The sequence below is a fragment of the Chionomys nivalis genome, chromosome 3 (genome assembly GCF_950005125.1).
Source record: "Chionomys nivalis chromosome 3, mChiNiv1.1, whole genome shotgun sequence".
NCBI lineage: Eukaryota > Metazoa > Chordata > Mammalia > Rodentia > Cricetidae > Chionomys > Chionomys nivalis.
In genome coordinates, this window is record NC_080088.1 from 13,451,083 (window position 1) to 13,472,072 (window position 20,990).

The 20,990-nt window shown below is 42.8% G+C and overlaps 1 protein-coding gene across 6 annotated transcripts in view; it reads left to right on the forward strand.

Annotated features, from left to right (window-relative positions):
• The window catches only part of App (amyloid beta precursor protein), a 229,404-nt gene that overhangs the window by 142,071 nt on the left and 66,343 nt on the right, over nt 1-20,990 (forward strand). For 2 of the 6 annotated variants that reach the window (XM_057765553.1, XM_057765554.1), the window contains exons 7-9: nt 2,433-2,600; nt 5,954-6,010; nt 18,461-18,594. In XM_057765553.1, the coding sequence (XP_057621536.1) occupies nt 2,433-2,600; nt 5,954-6,010; nt 18,461-18,594 (359 nt within the window). The remainder of the gene's footprint in view (nt 1-2,432; nt 2,601-5,953; nt 6,011-18,460; nt 18,595-20,990) is intronic. The other 4 variants (XM_057765555.1, XM_057765556.1, XM_057765557.1 and 1 more) reach the window with 2 other exon arrangements.

The following is a 20,990-nucleotide window of genomic DNA, read 5'->3' on the forward strand; positions in this document are numbered from 1 at the left end:
AGCTCTAGTCTCAGAACAGCTGGTTCCAGTGACTGTCTGCTAGGTGCAGAAGGGAGAGGTGCATGTTAGCTCGGCTCTTGCATCTCACACAGACCCACCCATCCTCTCCACACACATGCATTTGACATTGTTTTATCCTATTACCTAGCCTGTGCCTGGAGTACTGGCACTAGTATTCAGCAAGCTTCAGTGACAAACCCCCTGTACCAGAGCCATGATGTTCTCTGCAGGGCTTGGGGCAGACAGGTAGCAGAAGACCTCAGTATTTGGTGCTATGAGAGGTCTAGACTGAAGATCGGGGCCGAGGGCTTTTGCTGCCAGGTTCTGGTGGTTGAGGGCCTTGCCAGTGAATGCTTCTGTTCCTCTCGCGGCCACACTGCAAAGCCAGTGAGTGCAAGGCACCACTGTCTAATATTAACATTAACAAGACCTAAGAAAAGATGAACGATGGTGCTAAGCATGGTGACACAGATCTATAATCCCAGCCCTCTACAGGAAGAAGACAGGTCCACAGCAGGGCTACCAGGGCCACCAAGGGAGAGCCTGTCTCATGACAGGAATTTGTCGAGATTGTTGGGGGAGACAAAGAGAAAGATAGAAAACCCATCCTGGAAGTCTTTAGTCTAGCAAAAATAGATGATAAAGACCTAGAAGCAGAGAATACTGATGGCCGTGCTTCCCAGGATTCCCTCATGTGGGCATGCCATCTGGAAGCTGCCCTCACTCACTTGATAAGCATCTCCCCCAACTAATTTTCCCTTTATTACATAGAGTCCGAGTCTGATTTGGGGATTATGGAGCCAAATGATGGGGTTGTGTCATGAAGATGCCAGTTGGTTTTTGTCCTCTGCCAAAATTCCATACAGAAACCATTTCAGACAGACTTGGGGGCTGTGGGCTTTCAGAGCACCGAATGGGGCCTCTCACGTGATGTGACTCTGATTGAATGCTTCTGGAATCAGGTGCATCCTTGTGAAACTGTAGGAAGATCAGCATCACTTTACATGCTTGTTTCACAGAGGGTATCCCCCCCCCCCAATAGAGTCATGTCTGAGGTTCTCTAGAGGCTTGCCTGCTCTTCGTCCTTGTTACAGTGTGATGATTGACACAGGAGGTCTGGATGGGAGCAGGGCGTCTTCTGGGTTACAATGTCCAGATGCATAGTATCTCCAACAACCAACTGAGCAGGATATGGAGTAATAGTAATTGAAGGTAGGTAAAGTAAGAATTTAAAAGCTAGTCTCCATGAGGTAGGAGTGGACTCAAGGGCATACTCACCTCCAGGTCTCTGAGTTTTTTTTAATAGAAACAGAAAGCAGAGTTTCCCTTTGACTGCTATAGATGATTTGTTTTGTTTTCTGTTTGTTTGAAGAAAGTTGCGTAATCTTGGGTCATTTTGGTAGCTGAGACTTAGGGATTATCTTCTTAGCATTCAACTTCCTTCCTCATGCTGACCATTTTAACCTTGAGGCTCTGGGTTTTACACTTCTTTTATATTTTAGAAAGGTACTTTCCCTTGGGGCAAGTTAGTAAAGCCAAGTCATCTAAACAAGATATATGTATATGAAGGGTCTCTTCATATACAAGGCTGGGGAGCAAACCCCCGAAAAAATAGGGCCATTGTCTACTTCTAGCAAAAACAGGTAGTATGAGATGTCTTTGGAGTTCTAACTTCTAATCGTGATTAGCTTTTAAAACGCACCAGAATGGATTACTGCATTTTAAGTCAATGGGGATTATGGAACTGATTGGGGGACATTGGCAAGACAGGTAAGGTGTGTTTTAATGTAACAATGTGCGGTATGTGTTGATAAATTTGAATATGTTTGCTATGTTACTGTTTAGAACATTACTGGCTAAGGATAATATAAAAATTTTCTTGGGATTACCATGATTGACTGACTGTCATTCACTCTCGCAAATGTTACTTAATGTTTTCAGGTTTAATCAGTGGATAGACTGGAAGCATTAAAAATAGTCATAATTAATTATGCATGAGTCCAGATGAGCATTTACTGAGGAAACCAGTCAGAAGCTGGTGAGAACGTAAGCTTTGCCATCACAGCCCAAACAATCCTTTCACCTCAAAGTTGACTTGAAGTGATTTTTTCAACAAATTTTTTTTATGTGCAGATACCTTTTATCTTTAAATCAAGAAAAAGATCCTTTCACTTCTAGCCAAAAAGAAATCCTCTAGCTGCTATTGCATCCTCCCCGTTAAGCCATCCAAGAATGTCTTGTTTTGTGTGAGAGGTGACTCTGAAGTCTGGGTGGGTGATTAAATTCCTCAGTGAAGACTTAGTAGGTGCTGCCAACAACCAGCCTAGGTTACCACTGGGCAGGTCAGTGCTTCAAATGAGTAAGTATGTACGTGAACAGCCAGAAGGTGCCGTTTCATGCTAAATGTGGTTCCCCACATCTCCTCTGATTAGAGGTGTGCTCTGAACAAGCCGAGACCGGGCCATGCCGCGCAATGATCTCCCGCTGGTACTTTGATGTCACTGAAGGGAAGTGCGCCCCATTCTTTTACGGCGGATGTGGCGGCAACAGGAACAACTTTGACACGGAAGAGTACTGCATGGCGGTGTGTGGCAGCGTCTGTAAGTGGACCCTTCCTCCAGCCTGGCCACCTTTCGTCTTTCTCGCCACTGGCTCTGCTCTTTGTACCAGATTGATTTTCCCCCTTTTTCTTGGGAATGGGCCTGTCGCTACCACTAACCACATTCCTGTCAACTTCTCTAATGACCAGAAGTCTCCACGTATGTTCAGTCACGAGCGCATCTCTCCATCTATTTCTAATAAAGCATGGCCTTGGATGTATTCTTTTATAGTTGTGGTAGATTATTCTTGCAACCCATGGGAACGTCCGACCGCTTCTCTTTCCAAAAGGGCTAGAGTGGCTTTTGTCTTCCTCGGTTCTTCCTGCGAATTCATACTGTCTGTCTGTCTATCTACCTATGTGTTCATGTTTCTGCATGTGCACATGTGCAAATAGTCTCTCACTGGAAGCTGGCTTATGAAGCTTCAACTGCCTTAACAAGATTGCCATTGCGAATTCCTTTGTTATTTCACGACATGTTTTTGTTTTGTTTTGTTTTTTTATTTTGTTAAAGAAATTTGACTGAGCCGGGCGGTGGTGGCGCACACCTTTAATCCCAGCACTTGGGAGGCAGAGGCAGGCGGATCTCTGTGAGTTCGAGGCCAGCCTGGTCTACAAGAGGTAGTTCCAGGACAGGAACCAAAAACTACGGAGAAACCCTGTCTCGAAAATTCAAAAAAAAAAAAAAAAAAAAAAGAAATTTGACTGAATTGAACTCATGCAGTCTCAGGTGCTGTCTTACTTAGCGTTTTATTGCTGTGAAGAAACACTTAAAAGGGAAAACATTTAATTGGGACTGGCTTACAGTTGAGAGGTTCAGTCCATCGTCATCATAACAGGAAGCATGGTGGCATGTAGGCAGACATGGCGCTGGAGAGTAGCTAAGAGTTCTATATCCAGAAGCAGCATGAAGAGAGAGACACTGGGATGACTTGAGCATCTGAAACCTCAAAGCCCACCCCCCAGTGACATACTTCCTCCTGCAAAGCCACACCTCCTAATAGTGCCAGTCCCTATGGGTCTGTTGGGGACATTTTCATTCAAACCACCACAGACTCCCATGCTGTTCCCAGAACCCCAAACACATATATTTGTCAACTTTTTTTTTTTTTTTTATCTCTCCCCTTCACCTTGGAAATAGGTAGAAAAGGGCTAAAGGGTATGGATCAGTTAGTAAAAGTGCATGTCGTGCAAGTATGGAGGACCTGAATTCAAGTCCCCAGAATGCACTTAACCCAGATGCATAACCCGTGCCTCCATAATGTTAGCCTTCCTAAAGAGAGATGGGAGGCAGAAACAGGAGAATCACCTGACTCCTAGGACTGGCTAGCCTGGGCTACACACTTGAAATGGACTGTCTGAAACTAGATGGAAAGTGTCTGCTGGCCCTGAGTTTGACCTCCGGCTGCCACATGGGATCCAGGGCATGCAGGTTCATGCACAAATGCACATGTGCATGCAAAATAATAATGATAGCAGCTTTCAATGGCATGAGGTTGAGGGAAGCAAACTTCAGATCTCTCTGGAGCATCTACCTTTATTGTGGGGAACAAGTATATGGAGTCATGATGATGTCAGTAGGGCTGGTCCTTAAGAAGTCATGTGTCAGACACATGGCATATCTGCTTTTGTTAATAGACTTTCAGGTTAAGTCCTCATTGATATTTGTTTATTCTTGGCCACAAGTTAGAAATATTAATTATTAATCAGAAATTAGTTTTTCAATGATCTTAGTAATTATCCCTTTCTTTTTTGAGAGATTCTTGTATTCTATTCCTAAATTTATAGGGAGGCAATCCCCACTTAGGAATTCCTGGGAAACTTCTTAATTTTCCAACCGGATCATAAAATCAAGCAAAACAACCAAAGATGTGCTCCACTAAGACATTAAATCAGGAAGTAGCTGATCAGGTTGGGACCTGGAAAGTTCTTGTTGGTCTCCTAGGAGATGAGGCCATTTCAGTTCTCTGTGGAAACAAATGTAGTGACTCTGATTGGATGAGCGCAGATACCCTTAGCTCAAGATGCCCACCCTCATTTTCACCTAGAGGTTAATCGGGCTACATAATATGGAATACAATGAGGGATTCTGTGGCCTGGAGCCTTTGGAATAAAGGACCTTTGTTGCTATAGTCTAAATTAGATGCTAGGTAAGGATTTCCTGGCAAATTTCTGAAGTTTTTCCCCTTTCCCTAGGGTCGCTTTATTTTCTGGAATACCATAACTTGGCAATGAGGAAGTTTGATTTACATTATTAGCAGAGATGAATTCACCTCAAAATTTGGACACATTTTCTTGCCCACCCTAATGGAAACTTCCCTTCATGCCCTTTCCATTTGATCACTCTGAGCAGGGAGGAAAACATTCATATCTTCACGGGGTTGGTGTGTGTAAAACCTCAATGCTGCCAATAGGGTTTTATTACAGGGGGATGGTAGTTCTGACTTAATTATTACAGAATTGGACTACAAAGTATCAAGAAAGCAAAGACAGAGCTGGGAATGTAGGTTGGTAGTAGAGCACTTACCTAGCAGGTACCAAGCTATGTTCAATTCTCAGAACCATTAGAGGAAAAGGGAAGAGGATGGGAGGGCTGGAGAGATGTTTCAGTCTGTAGAAACCTTGCGATCAAGCAAGAGGACCCGAGTTCAGGTCTCTATCACCTGTTGAGCATGGTGGCACAAGTCTGTGCATTCTCGGGATGCAGGGGCAGGAGGGTCTCTAGGTTTGCTGGGCAGCCAGTCTAGCTAGCCAGTGACCTGCTTGTTCATTGAGAGCCTTTGTCTCAATCAATGGTGAACAATGATCGAGGAAGATACCTCTGGTCTCCACACCTGTGCGTGCGTACCCTAGCACACATGTATGCGTACACATAGACTTACAAACACATTCACTATACACATGAATAAAAAGTCATAAATGAGGAAAGAGAACAAAGGGGTTGAAGGCCAGTCACATGGGCAGATGGTCATGCGTGGAGAATGAAGCTTCATCACATAGCCTAGCCAGGAGTCCAAGTTTCTTGTAAACAGGTGAAGTTGGGGGAGCTCCTGTGAGGAAGGCGTTGAAAGGGCATTGAGGATTCCTGGTGGCAAGGAGGGAGAAGAGAGCCAAAAGTGCTCTAGAAGATTTTCTGATGTCCTAACAGTGGCAGAACGTGCCACGGTTGCAGTACTAACCTTTACTGGGGACAAATCGCATCTGTGTGTTCTTTGGTTCCCTGCTTAGGTCATATTTTTTTGTTGAAAGATTTTTCCCCCCATTTCTTAAATTTAGTTCTTGATGAATGTGTTTCTGCCTCATTCCCTTGTTTCTGTTTTTGTTTTTAGTTATGTTCTCTTGTTTTCTCCTTAGCAACCCAAAGTTTACTCAAGACTACCCGTGAACAGCTTCCCCAAGATCCTGTTAAACGTATGTTGCTGTTGACTTGGGGGAGGGACAAGGGAAGGAGTGTGTTGCATGGCTGGGTGTGACCTTCACTCTCACCACCTGCTTTGCATGGACTTTGTGATTCTCGACCAGGTGCCCCTTAATAGACACTATCTCTTCCCATTGCCTTGCTCTTCGTTTCACCAGTTTTACCAGGCAACTTCAGATGTCGGGACACAATATTGACTTAAACTACTTATATTTCTGATCAAATTCTTTTCTGATTTCTGTAGTTCCATGAAATATCACCCATGTATGTTTCTTGATTTGACAGAACTTTTATTTCCTAAAAGCTGCCAATATGCCATAATTTAATGACATTAGATGTGCTAATAGAGGTACTCTCTCCCTAAAAATATAGTGTTGTGTATCAAAGACAATTTTGTGTGCACTACAGTTTTGTGTGTTAAATGACAACAATTAGAAAGCGAGAGGTCAGTCACCTAGATTTCAGGATTCCCCTTCTTCTCTCCCAGAATGCGCGTTGGCTGGGATGAGGTGCTCCACTTGAGGTTTTGTGGATAGGAAAGAGAAAGGGGGTTTCCTATTAAAAAAAAAAAAAGCATTGCATTAACCAAAGGCTCCTCATCTTCACAGTATTTGTTTTTCTGGCTGCCAAATCATCTAATTTCATTTTAAAATGTGTTATCAAACACATCAATGTTCATTTTTAAAATTCAGACTATATTTAAAAATAGATTCACCCTCTCTGGTGATATTGTCAATACTTACTGAAGCCTGAAGAGGAGACCCAATTTCAGTTATATATTTTATAATTAAAACTCATACTACACGACCGTTTTTCAATATGGCCTCCTTAAGAAAGTCCAGCCAGTTCAAATGATGGGATAGCACTGGAAGGATGTGCTTTGATTGACAGAGTAAACCTGTATCCTACTATTGTGAACTTTTTTCCTCTAAAACGTTAATTTGTGTGTGTGTTACATTGTTCCCGGCGCTTTCAAAGATCACAGATCTTTTTCTGACACGCTTGTGCACATTTGCCTCGTCTCTTTTTGTGCATATGGACAAAAATGAGGCCCAAAGCACTTCATGAGTGGTCTGGAGGCTTCAGACACAGGAGGACTGTGTTTGAAACCTAAATGACTCCCTGGCTGTGCTCCACACCAAATGGCTCAGCATTTGGTTCTCATGTTTTTCCAGGATAGACAGTTTCTGATGTGCAGAATGCACATTTTAAAAAATATAGGAAACAGGAAAGCTGAAAAATAGTAACACCCTCCCCAGCCATGCCAGGCATGTGAGTAGCAGACATTTCTATTTCTCATCCTTTTTAAAAATGGCGGTGATGGATTCTCATCAATTTCATTTCCTTTCAGCATGTAAAAGATTGTCAGTTTTCATTTTTCTTAATTGATAAACCTTATCTGAGAATTTATTTTCATGAAATATACATAACATTTTTCTGACAGGTCTTGGAAGTCTCACTTTCTTCTTCAACTTACAGTGTGATTCAGACCCTGACATCCTTCCATCCTGGGAGGATGAAGTGATTTTGTCAGCTATATTTCTTGTCTCCCTACAGAGACTATTCAATCACAGCGAGTGAAGGGTTTTGCAGTGCCAGTACCAACATATGGGAGAAAGCATATAATTTCTAGTTATTTATAGCCATGTGGCTATGCTACCTTATTTATAGCAAAGCCACACATTTGAATTGAAGAGTCATGGTCACCTGGAGGTCAAATGCAGATGGCAGACTCAATTTAGAAGAGAAATGAACAGAGCAGGAACAGCACGGTTTACACTTTGCTCCATCCCCCGTTTAGAGTTAATTGAACGGCGTCACATTGCTCTGAGGTTGTTTGTTTTTACAGATGCTCCATCTGAATTGCGTCTGGTAGAAAAATAAATGCTAAGTGGCTAGAAAAAGCTCTTCCATTGAATGTTTTAAGACTACGTGTATAGAGAACTGTGCACTGGGGCCCCATCATGAATCATTTCCTGACAAGACTTATTACTTGAATCAGGCAATTGCTAGACTTTGAGTTTTTGCCATAAAAAAAACAACTTTGAAATGCATCACGATTTTCAGGACACTTATTGTTTGCTGTTGCTCTCGCAGAGGACTCTAAACCACAAATGTAAGTGAGGGACGTGAGACCGAAGAGCTGTCGTTTACTCATAAACATGGCTTCATATCTCTTTGAAAAGCCTTTCCATGTGAGGTAAAGCACCTCCTCCTGCGCTTTAGCTGTTTCCGAGATCAGTTCTCCGTCTATTTGACTTGGTACACAGGCCTCACCTCCAGTCCCTACAATGTAGTGTTTGTAAAACAGTAAAATTTTATGTGAACATTTGACCAGCTGATGTTTCAAATATGGAAGATCATTGCCTGTCCACACACTGTCCCATCAGACTGAATTTCCAAAGGCAAGCAGAAACTCTGTGATAGACACAAAGATCACACCACGTTTCAGCCAGCTGATTGACCCACGGGCAATCTACCCACAGGGTGACCCAGTTCTGATTACTTTATGTTGTAAACTTTGGCACTGAGATTTCTTTGCCTCAATATGCTTGCCATTTTGGTCCAGAAAATTCATTGTGATAGTCCATTCAGGTACATATGGGTTTTTAATGAACCAGTTAGATGACCTTTCTAGTTCCCAAATACTGTAGAGATAGTCTACATCTATCCCAACACCAGTACCGACTATGGAGTTAGATGTCTCAATGCTTTTTCTAGTATAACGTATGCTACTGTGGATGAGGAAGATAAGCCAGCGGGCGCCATTATTCATGGCTCACCTCCATCCCCTTCCTCTCTTTGTTTCATCATGGTTTCCTGAACCCCATCCTCAGAGCAGCTGTGTTTAGAGAAGCTCAGGAGCCTTGCTGCTCTGCTCACCTATGTGTTAGCATTGTGCTCATGGACTTAGGTCCATGATTACAGCTTACCGGGGTAGGTCTGGCCCCTGTACACGGTTAAAGGGGTGGGGGGGGGGGTGACTTTGTAGTCTTGCTTGTTGTATCAGGAGGTTATGCTTTGCATACACTGAGTGGCTAGGTGCATGCATGAATGGGTAGTACCAATGTAACCTCAGTCATTGTCTTTGGCCAGATTTGAACTATTATTTTTAATTATTCTCTTCCTGTTCTTCAAGCTGTGAAATAGTAGGCATCAACTTTTGTTAGTACATTGTGTAATGCTAGTTACCAAACTATGATAGCTTTTTCAGCTGTCAAACTATATTAAAAATAATTATTGACTTAGATATATTGGTTTCACTCCTTTAATCCCAGAGCTCTAGTGGAAGAAGCAGGTGGATCTCTGCAAGTTCGAGGCCAGGCTAGTGTATACTTCCAGGCCAACCAAAGTTACAAAACAAAACAAAACAAATAGTAGTTATTCTTATTTAAAGATCTAGTCCTGAATTGAATTATGTCTCCCAGGAGTGGTAGTAAAATTCTACCACAAAGAAAAATATGAACCAGGTATTGGGTATCCAGAAATACTTAGGTAAGAAGTTTTCTTCAAAGGTGTAATGATTAAAAAGTTTAAGGAAGTGAGCAGTTCAATTGTTTCAGAGACCAGCATTTGTTTTTGTTTGTTTGCTGGTTTGTTTTTAAGAAGAGCCATTTACTGTGTTAAAGGAGGCTCATCAGGAATGTGCTCTATGCATTAACTACATGAGACAGGTGTGGAAGGGAATCCTTTTTATTAAAGGGATTTGCCTTGCTTTTTTGTCAGGCTGTACATTCACTATTACATCTGCAGAATGTTCCAGCCACTGACAGTAAAGAAATAAATAGGCATCATTGTGGGTCCCCATGACACATTCTAAAAAATAAAAGCAACCAGTGGACTGAGGAGATGGCTCAATGGTAAGGTCTCTGCATGTGATGCAAGCATGCATACCTGAGTTTGTAACCCCAGCATCTATATGCAGAGTCAGGGGCTGCAACCCAGGTATCCCTAACCCCAGCACTGGAGTGAAAAGTGGGGCCAGGTGGATTCCGGAGTGGAGTCAGTCTAGCCAATTAATTTGCTCCCAATTTAGTGAGAGACCATCATTAAAAATAAATAGAGGGGGCTGGAGAGATGGCTCAGTGGTTAAGAGCACTGGCTGCTCTTCCAGAGGACCATGGTTCAATTCCTAGCGCCCACACAACAGCTTACAGCTATCTGTAACTTCTGTTGCAGGGGATCTGATGCCCTCATGCAAACATACCTGCAGGCACAACACCAATATACATAGAATGAAAATAAATAAATTTTAAAAATAAATAGAATAGGGAACGACTGAGGAAAACGCCCTACATTGGCTTCCAGCCTTTGCTTGCACGTGCACACAGGCAAAATTACAACAAAATGAAAAGCGGCCATCAGGCACACATCTGCTTTAATGCAAAAGTTACTTTTAACCCCAAGGTGTGCTGGTGCTATGGCTAAGCCTCTTGAGAGCCTCTAGTAGGTTAATCTAAGCAGTCCACAGTTCAGTCGTTTATTAGTGAGGTGAGGGATGTGGTAGAATTAAATTCCAGCATAAAGAATATACGTGAGTTGGGAAAGATTGCTCTGGAAATCTGGGGTAAAATGAAATTGGCTTTATCTTTAAGGCCTCCAGAGAAGTTAAGGTCACATCTTCATTCCCTCCTATGAGAGTGAAGAGTGACATTCTGAACTCATCTGTAAAGTATTGAGCAGTTAAGACTGGCCATGTCTTTATGAACCCACTGGTAATAAAATTGAGGAAGCTTCCAGCAAACTAACAAGAAACAATACCTTTACGATTAAGCCGCTCTGGCTTCCCGTTACCGTTTCTTTTGTTTTAGTTATTTTTCTCTGTGTATTGTTTGCCTTCGGCCTTAAGATAGCTTTTAAATGCATGGAATATAGGTATTAACAAAAATAATGCCGGCATTCGTGTTTCTACATCCATTTCACTTATCTGATAAAAACCCCATGTCAGTACAAGTACACAGACATAAAAGAGAAATGTGGCTTGGCTGGCGAGGAGTACACAGCATAGATTACGTTTTTATTACCTTATGTCCAGGCAGTACGTTGATAGTGCTCTCCAGCAACCGTGATAGAGCTGGCTGTAAAACACGCGTGACAGCAGGGCTCATGGGCCAAAGCGCCTTTGTTCCTCTCTAAAATCTGCTATTCTATCGAGAGATCACAAACTCTTATTTTCCCGTTATGAATGGCCTGTCTACCTGACACTTGATAGGAATGATCACTGTTTAGGTTTTGAATGCACTAAGAGTTTTTAGCAACTTCAAAATAAGGGAAATAAGGGAAACTTTAAAAAAAAATGGTTTAACTTGAGATGGCAATTTGAAAGCAAGCCCTGTCACGCTGAGATTAAATTTTCTCATAAATTTCTTCTCTACAGGTTTATATTTCACTCATGCATAAATTACCCGCACTGCCGTGTCCCATGACCTGTAGCCATTTCGAGCGCCAACATTACCAGCTCTAAATCAAATAGCATTTTCAGTGAGAAGGCAGCGAGGTGCATAAGTCTTCACTGTGATCTTCACTTGCCAGTGGTGTGCAGATCGGTTGCCTTCTGCCCTGGGGGTGGGGGAATCACCAGGTTTTGTCTGAGCCAGTGTCAGTGTATTGGCTAGCTGCTTTTCATAGACTTCTGTTTAGGGATCACTCTGTCTGTGTTGTAGTTTAGGTGGTCAAGGTCATTAGAGTTTGAAGGTACAAGGACTCCATCATAATTGAAACTTTGTGGCATGCCAGGCTGGTGAGATGGCTCAGCAACTAAAGGTACTTGCTGCCAAACCTGACCACCTGGGTTCCTTCCCCAGCCCCCATATTGATGGAAATAGAAATCTGACCACATGGTTTTTTCCCCAGCACCCATATTGATGGAAGTAGAGATCTGACCACCTGGGTTGCTTCCCCAGCCCCCATATAGAAACTTGACTCCAACAAGTTATCTACTAACCTGCCACATGTACCATGACACACAATACACACAAAATAAAGTAAGTAAACATAAAAGTAAAAAAAAATTTTAAATGGTAAAAAAAAAAATGGTGTCACCCTGGAGAATGGGAAGTCAACCTGATAAAAGACCTGTAGAGACAAGTTTTTACAATATCTTTAAATGTCTTTGTGAAAGTAAACTGGAGTTCAGTCATCCCTTAGTCCCCATGGTTTCCTCATCCACGTATTCAGCCAACCACAAATCAAACAAAATGCCCCTGTACTGAGTGTATGTGAACTTTTCTTGTTACTGTTGAATACTCAACAATATGGCAGCCTCTCCCTTTAATGTTTGCATTGTCTTCAGTGGTACAAACAGTCTGGGAAAGGACAGTGTGTACGTTACATACTCAGAGTCATCCAAATAAGCACAAGGGATGCTGGCATCCTGGCGTTCCTCCATGCATATACCCAGGGACAGTTAAACAATGGACTGATTACCAAACTGGAGGAACAAGGGAAACCAGTGTCGGTACGGTTTGACTTGATGCTTCGTCTCCTTGAGCCCTCTGAGCTGCAGGGTGATCTCAGCCACATCCGGGAAACCTCAGTGAGTTTCCCTTTGTTTTAAAGTAACTTCCTCAAGGGGCAGCAGGTATGGGAACTGGCAACGTGTTCTCAGGAGCGGTGTGTTTTGTAAGAGACTGTCCACCAAGATTAATTAGGAAACCAGAAGCAAGCCTGTTCCCTACCACCCAGAAAATAGACTTCTGGTGGATCTTGAGAAGGCCTAAGAATATACAGTAGGGCCTGCAACCCGCACCGGTGTGTCAGTATTAAAGTGAAATGACCCTTCACACATGTGAGGAAACTTGCTCCCATAACATTCAGCTTCCTAGGGTTTAGATTTAAGAAACAGACTCACCCATGTTCCTTCTTGTATGTGGCAAGCAGGGGAGTGGGATTCTAGAAGACGTGTGTGTATGTGTGTCTCTGTGTTTGTGGATTAAATGCCCATACATGTGAGCGTGCCTATGCATGCACCTTAGGATCCCAAAGGTAGACACTGAGTGTCCAGCTTTATAATGCTCCACTTCATTTCCTTGAGACAGGATATTTCCTGGAACCCAGAATGAGGCTAACAGCCAGCAAGCCTCCGTCATGATCCTGCCTCCCCGCTCCACATTCCTGGGATTACGTATACACAGCCATGGCTGGCTTTTTCATGGGTTCTGGGGCTCAAACTTATGTTTCCAGTATGCTCTCTTACCCATCGAGTCCTGTCCTCAGCTCCTTCCTATATGACCTTTTTAAAAACACATCATATATTCCTCCTAACCCCCAAATTCTATCGCTCCTCACTGTGGCCTCATGGCCCTCTATTTTGTCCCCACCACTTTCACCCCGACCCTTTCACCCTCCTGTGGCCTCATCATTTGCTTATCCTGGAAGGTGCCAGATAGTTTTACTTCTTAGTACCTAGCCGTTAGTCTCTGCATCACCTTGTCGTGTTCTTCTGCGGCTAATCGTGAAGTGTCAGAATGTCACTTTCATAACTGTGACTCTGTCTGGACACCTGCTTAATTGGCTGTAGCCTCCCTGCTTGCACGGCTTTTCCTCCTGCCCCCCTTTAACCCTGTTTTCTTTTTCCCCTCCATAATACAGATTATATATTACTAATCGTGCGTGCGTGCGTGTGTGTATTTGTGTGTGTGTGTGGTGAACACATCTTTCGCTAGGATAGTATCCACCAGACACTACTCTTTCCCCACATGATTTGCACGTGGTAGGAGCTGACACACTTGGGAAGGAGAGTTAAAGGGAAGTGGAAAAGCACATTTGTGGCAGTGTAGCCGCCACCTCAATGTGTCAGATGGCTCTGGCTTCGCAGATACAATAGCTTCTGATTGCTCATACAATACCAGATAAGGCCAATGTGATGGAAGAAAGTTTTACTTTGTCTCGCTGTTGCTGTTTCCATCAGTGGTCACATGACTTGGTTTCGGGGCCGTAATGGCCGGAAGCAGGTAGTAGAACATAGCCACTCATCTCATGGTAGTTGGAGAGAGGGCTGGGTAAGAGGGCACAAAATAAGACCTTTATAGGAACCCCCTGAGGGATTTGTTCCATCTCCCAATAGCACCAACCAGACACCAAAAAGTGAATACGTGAATCTTTGGGGGAACATTTCTGATCCAATACTGTGTTTGCTGACAGCATGCAGGATGGTAGACAGATAGATGATAGATAGATAGATAGATAGATAGATAGATAGATAGATAGATAGATAGATAGATAGATACATACATACATACATACATACATACATACATACATACATACATACATACAAAGACAGATAGATAAACTGATAGATTGTGCATACATTCATGCCTTTATACATATCACTAAACATGCAGGGTGCCCCTGAATGTTTGGAACTAGGATATTCACCCCAAGGTAGTAATGTACTGTGAACTAGCAATGCTGTTCTGTTGTTTTGTTTCTGTTTACTGTTGTGTTCTTTAAGCAGGAAGGTCACTTAAAAAATTAGAAATCTGTACGAGGATACTGTATACTGGTGGCATTGCTAATGATTGGGGCTCTAAGAGTCAGACCTGGAGCTGTGTCTATCCCTTGAGTCTGATTATGGTTCTTCTGCAGGAGGGTGACCGTACCCTCCCCCCGAGCTTGCTTACAGAAAGGCCGGAGTGGGCACCTCAGAGTAGGAACCTCAGGTGTGTTCAGTTGTGTTCGTTTGACCCCTGTTTTATGTTGTGTTTCTTTTGGAGGTCATTTACCAGAGTCCAGGAATAAACAGCTGTTCAGTAGGAAAGAGTTCAACATACTCAAAACAAACCATATTTCTGCCTAAGTCATGTTCACTAAAAAGATTCAACAACTAAGTTCCTCTCCAGTGACTTGGATGTGTGCATAAATTAGCTTGTTATTACTCAAAAAATAGTCTAACCCCTTTTTGGCCCACCTAATCCTGAATTCATATTCTGATTAGGATGTTGAATTTATCCTCTACACAGTGAAGTAGGATATTTTATACTCCTACCATATCAAATGAAAATGCATATATATGCCCAGCACCGTAAATGGTAATTAAAAGATGATGACTATTTCACCACACTGGAAATCTAAGCTCAGATCATAGCTTCTAAGAAAACTCAACAATTTTTTTTGTTTTGTTTTGTTTTTTAACAAAATGAAAAAAACCTAATGTAAGGGCGCTCTGGCAGCTAAAGTAGAGGCTGAGGCAGGAGTACCCGTTTGAGGCTAGCCTAGGCTAAGACAAGACCCTGTGTGTGTAAAAAAGACAAACAAACAATTAAACATTCAAATAAAAATAAACCCTCCCAAATCAGTTGTACCTCCACTTTTGGAGCGGCTACAGTGACCCATTCTGAGTGGCAAGAGTACAGCTCCCGTTGCCTGTGCCCTGGGACATACAGAAACTTGTGTGTGGTCCACTCCTGTCCCCATGAATGGGCGCTGCCCATCACCTGCACTGTCCAACCTCTGGCCTGCAGGGGGTTTTCACAGTACAGCAGCTGGTCCAGCCAGCATAATGCCTTTCATTTGTAGGGTCTTAGGGAAACAGAATCTGAGGTCTCTGGGTGGTCCTTCAAGGTGCTTCCTTGTCACAGAACAGCAACAGTGGAAGACTAGCTTCACTTTAAATGTCAATATTTGCTGCCATTGTCACCTTTGCTTAATAGTCTTCTGGTTTGCCCGTCAGTTTAAATCTAGGGTCATTTCGTTCACCTATACCAATTGAGATGAAGGGTTAGTATAAATGACTCTAAGTTTGAATCTAATACTGAAGAAACTGCTCTTAAATTCCAGTAGAAGGTTGTAACTGGGACTCCTCACGATATTTCCTTGAAGAGAAATGGGATTCCTCAGGTTTTTCTCCAGGGAAATTGTGTGTGTGTGTGTGTGTGTGTGTGTGTGTGTCCACGCGCACGAATACATTCTCGTAACCCAGCAGGAACCGACTCTGAGGACTGACCTCTGTAGTGTTTTGGAGACTGATGAGTACATGATTGACTCATGGGTAAGGCAGTGACTCAGCAAAACCTTGGGCATCAGTGTGTTCCCAGTCTAAGGGCCAAAGACCGGTGTCCCTGGTCAAATAGGCAAGAATCCAAAAGCACGAATACCTTCCTCATTTGTCTTTTTCTTATGTTGAGGCTCTTGGTGGAGTGCAGTCAACATTTCTTAGCCCTCAGATTCAAACATTAATCTTGTACAGAAGCACCCTTGCACGCGCGCATGCACACACACACACACCAAAATGATGGTTGGCTTGCGCACCCTGTGGCTCATTCAAATTGGCACATAAAATTAACTAGCATAGAAATAATCTTGATGAAACCAAAGAAATGGTGACAAAGTGATATGTTGATTTCCTTGTACCCATAAGAAGTATATTTGAAATAGCCTTGATACTGTTAAATATACCTCACCCGCTTATTTCTTAGGGCTTACGAACCTCCGTTTCCATTTAGGTCAGTGGGAGTATGCTTTTCTAGGGGGGAGCTCCTCTTTGTACTTATAGCAGATACCTGTCTGCATCAGTGTGTTCCCGCTGTATAAAATGTAAGGCAGTTTCCCTAGTCACCTCAGCCTGATGCATTTTATTTACTGATTTTACCTTAACTTATCCTTTTTGCTCTGCCAGTAAGAGGGGGAATGGGATTAGGTCCATGGAAGCAGATTTTGAGAAGGTGGATAAGAAACGCATGCGTATGGTTTGCATAAGGTTGTGCAGAGCAAATTCGTTTGTCTTTGATATCTTTTCTTTTCCAGGCAGTGTTTAAAATTACAAATTGTTTTTCAGTCATTCAGGTTAAGAACCCACATATTTTACTCATTTCAGTGTTTCATGTGGGCTCTGCCTAAGTTTAATTTTTTTTAGGGAAATATGTGTTGCTTTTCCTGTAGATGATATTGCATAGTCCTGTGTTCTAATTTCTTTCAGTGAATTAGAAATAAACGTATGTGATTTTTCCCAGGGTTAGCATAAAAGATTTCTATAAAACCCGACAGGAGGCAGGAAAGGGACTGGCATGCATGAACAGTCATACCGTGTGTGATTGGCACTTCAGTGTAGGATGCAAGGCATGTCACCACAAGATAAAAATCCTGGAATTCAGAGTGCTGAAGTTACTTGCCCTGCGTGCCATCTGGGGTGAAAACATTGTCTTAGGTTCACATCTAGCTGGGCCTAATTTCAGAGTCCCGAGTGGACCGTCCTTCATTCTCCTCATTAGGCAAGCATTACCCTTGTCACTAGATGGGTACAGCTCTGTAAGGCTCCAGGAGCAAGTCTTTCCTGCTCAAATGCCAGCCCTAGACAGATATCTCGGCTGCTTTTATTTTTTGAAGAATAATTATTAACCAATGACCAAAGCAGAGGGAAAGGAAGCAGAATGCATGTTTCTCTTATTTGGTAAAATGACTTCTGGTTTCTGCTGACATGGTCAAAGCTTTTATTTTAATGCCAGTCATGCACACACGAGTCTAGCTTCAGACTTAGCTGTGACTTTTCATTCACGTTCTGTTGGAGATATTACATCCCTGCCCTGTTACTCTAAGAATTTGATGAGAAGTATCAAAAGAATATTTAGAACGGTGGTTTATATTTTTGAATAAACATTTATTTGAGGATGGTGATGTCATTTCATGTTTAGGGGGAAGACGTAGTCTTCTTTAAACTTGCTCTCTTCTCTGCCTTTTTTAACACTCTTAGTCCATTCTGGCCAGTCACTACTCATTTGTGAGTTATAGCATTTTTTCTATATATCACTCTTAGGTTTTGTGAGTATCCCTGTTGCCATATAACATCACAGTGGATGCTACAATTCAGACACTACTCAGTGGTATGAATTCAAAATAGAAATTACTGTCTTTTTGACAAACGGTGTAATGAATTATAGATTCTCGCAAACGTGAAGGCTGAATGTCCTTGTGTGGTTTCTCAGCTGCACTTACTGATGTTTACATTGCTTTCATGGTGTGTCAAATACTCTCTCGTGAAGGGTAGCTTTGTAATTAAGCTGTCTGAAACACAAAGTGAGAATTCCCATTTCCCTGAAATGCCTTCATTTTACAACAGCCTTATTTTCAGATTCCATTGGTTTCTGCAGGAATTGCAATGCATGATACAGATGATACTGTCATTTACTTTAACATAGCCAGGCAAAGCAGCTTGAGGATTTGATTAAAAAGGATGGCCATGTTAGGTGACGCTGGCTCTAGGAGTTCCTGTCTGGTCAAGACATTTTTAATGCTCTAGTTTTAAAATGTGCCTTTTCTCAAGGCACTGAAGAGGTGAAACACACTCTAGCCATGGTGAAGTGTCTCTGGGGTTTCTGTAAGCGGCATCAGCATCCTCTGCACACTCTTTTCCAGAATCTCTGTCCCGGCAAATGCCTGGCTCTCTCTGTGGAGATTGGGCATTCTGCTTCTCTTCTCATCTCGCCTTCCCTTCTTCTCCTTTCCAGTTCCTACAACAGCAGCCAGCACCCCTGATGCCGTGGACAAGTACCTGGAGACGCCTGGCGATGAGAATGAACATGCCCATTTCCAGAAAGCCAAGGAGCGGCTGGAAGCTAAGCACCGGGAGAGAATGTCCCAGGTAGAGCAGATTCTCTTCTGTGGCTTGGTAATCCAGGGAAATTTGGCCTTGCCTCTGCCTCAGTCTATCTTTAGACATAAAGTTTAATTTAAATGTTTTCTATGAGGACACAGACTGTAGGACTTTGGTCTCCCACAATAGCATCTAGTAAAGGCGAGTACAGAAGGATTCTGCAGCACAGATTAAACTGTGTCTCTGCTAAAGAAACACACTCTGTGGAGATGCTGAGGGGGTGGCTGTTGATTGCTGCACCATGGAAAACTTTATTTTCTGTGTGTATCCCATAATAGGCTATATAACTTAAGTGTGCACGGAAAGATTTATCTAAAGGACGGAGAGGCGGGGACTCAGGAGGCAGCTCCGTCAATAAGCTACTATAATTGCTGTTACCCACTAAGCATGAGAATCTGAATTTGGTTCGCAGAACCCACAGGTAAAAAGCCACGCCTGATGGCATGTGCTGGTAACCCAGTGCTGAGGACGTGGATGCAGAGACAGGCAGATCCTTGTGGCTTACTAGCCAGCCAGTCTAGTCTGCTTGGAGAGTTCAGCCTAGTGAGAAAAGCCTCTTACCAAGAAGAATGTGTTACTGGAGAAAGAACTCCTACGGTTTAATCTATGGCTGCTCCCTTGGGCTAAATCCCAGCCAACTTCCTTACCTGGCTTTTCTGTTCCAGTCACTGTCTCTCTGCTCTCTCCACCTGCCCAGGGCACCAGACCTTTAGGGAAACCTCCTGAGCCCACTGACCTCATATTTTCTCCTCCTTCCCCTCAGATGCCCTCTAAGGCTTTGCTCAGTCCTCCCTCCCGCCAGTCCCGCCTGAGACTGGCCCTAGCTCTATCACAGTGTTCCTGGGTGTCACTAACCACTGTCTTGTCCTTGGAATTCATCTCCTGATCTGTCTGTTGGTGTCACTATCCCTGAGTAACAAGAAGATCCTTATTTTAAACAGAACTCAGAAAACAGGACATGATTCTATTTCTTTAAAGACTAACTGTAGTACTTGTCTCTGTTCCGGAGTTAAAACATCAAGAGAAAGGGCCTCACAACCACACTAGACCATGATGCTTTGGACCGTGAACTATGATTTACGGTCGAACAGCTGCCCATGAGGAAAACCTGAATGTGTATTGAATTAGAAAGCCAGCTGAATGGAGCAGCCAATTGAAATCAGTCTTTCTGAAAACTGGAATTTCCACATTTTTCATTAGAAAGGTCATTTAAGAAGCTGTGGGAAGACTGAATGGGATTTACTATAAATCCCTCCCATAACTCAAAATTGAGCTCATTTTCTGAAGAGTTCGGAGGCTTCGCTGTGACCCTTGGAAACGACAGTGCTGGGCTCATGAACTGCCCAGAAGTCTACAGATCGTATAATAAACACTGAGAGCCCGCCATGATGTGTCCAGCCACTGCACTGCACTGCCTGCCACTGCACCCTGACCCCAGCCTTGCATCTGCCTCCCATTCGCCCACTGGCCTGGCTGCTCCCCTCACCTGGGACTCACTTGGCTTTAGATCATAGCTTATTTCAGAAATGCCCTCCTGCTCATCAGCCTGTCCACAAGTTCACACATTCCTCTGCCTCACATAATTTTTGAATGTGGGAACAAAGTTGCTCTTACCTTTCATTTGAACCTAAATATTTGTATAATAATTTATTCATTGGTGATTTTTATATCTATATTCTATGTTTCCACTAATCTCTAATTCCTTTTAGTCCATGTGAATTTATATGATCTATACCAACCTTTGTATTTCATTCTCAAACCCACCAATTTTTGTAAAATAATTTTTAAGGCCCATGGAAAGTTTTCTTCACTGTATCTGAGGTATTTTTATGAAGTTAAGAAAACTAGTTTCAAGTACTCCGTTAGCTTCTGACATGGTGTGTTGCAGAAATGAGAACCTAGCGAGCATAGCCACTTAATCTAGGCCTTAGTTCATCTATTTCCGGGAGATTTCCTCCATCTTCTCATCCCTGATCTGAGATTACTTAGCTCTTTTCATCCTGGAGCAGAGAATGTTCCTCGTAGACTCCAGGATTACAGGTTAGTAGGGCTGAGCTGACACTTATCTTCATAATCTGTGCTGCTGAATTCTGGGGACTTTTTGACTTTGAACTTGTCTGCCTCTTAAATCTCTTCTTAGTAATAGTCATTCTCTCTGCATGATGTAGCCAGGACTCTGGAGAGCCGTAAATCCTGATGGAATTGATACCGCTCTGTGCACAGTGAAAAAGCTGTTGTTCAGGGATGCACGGGGCAGCCCTGAAGTTCAGATCTAGAACACGTCAAGTGCTCAAATGTGGGCCTTTCTAGCTTGATTTTTGTTGTAGTTCTAAAATTAATTTTCCAGGTTAGCATACAGAATAATGGATTTTGTCTATTTCTGT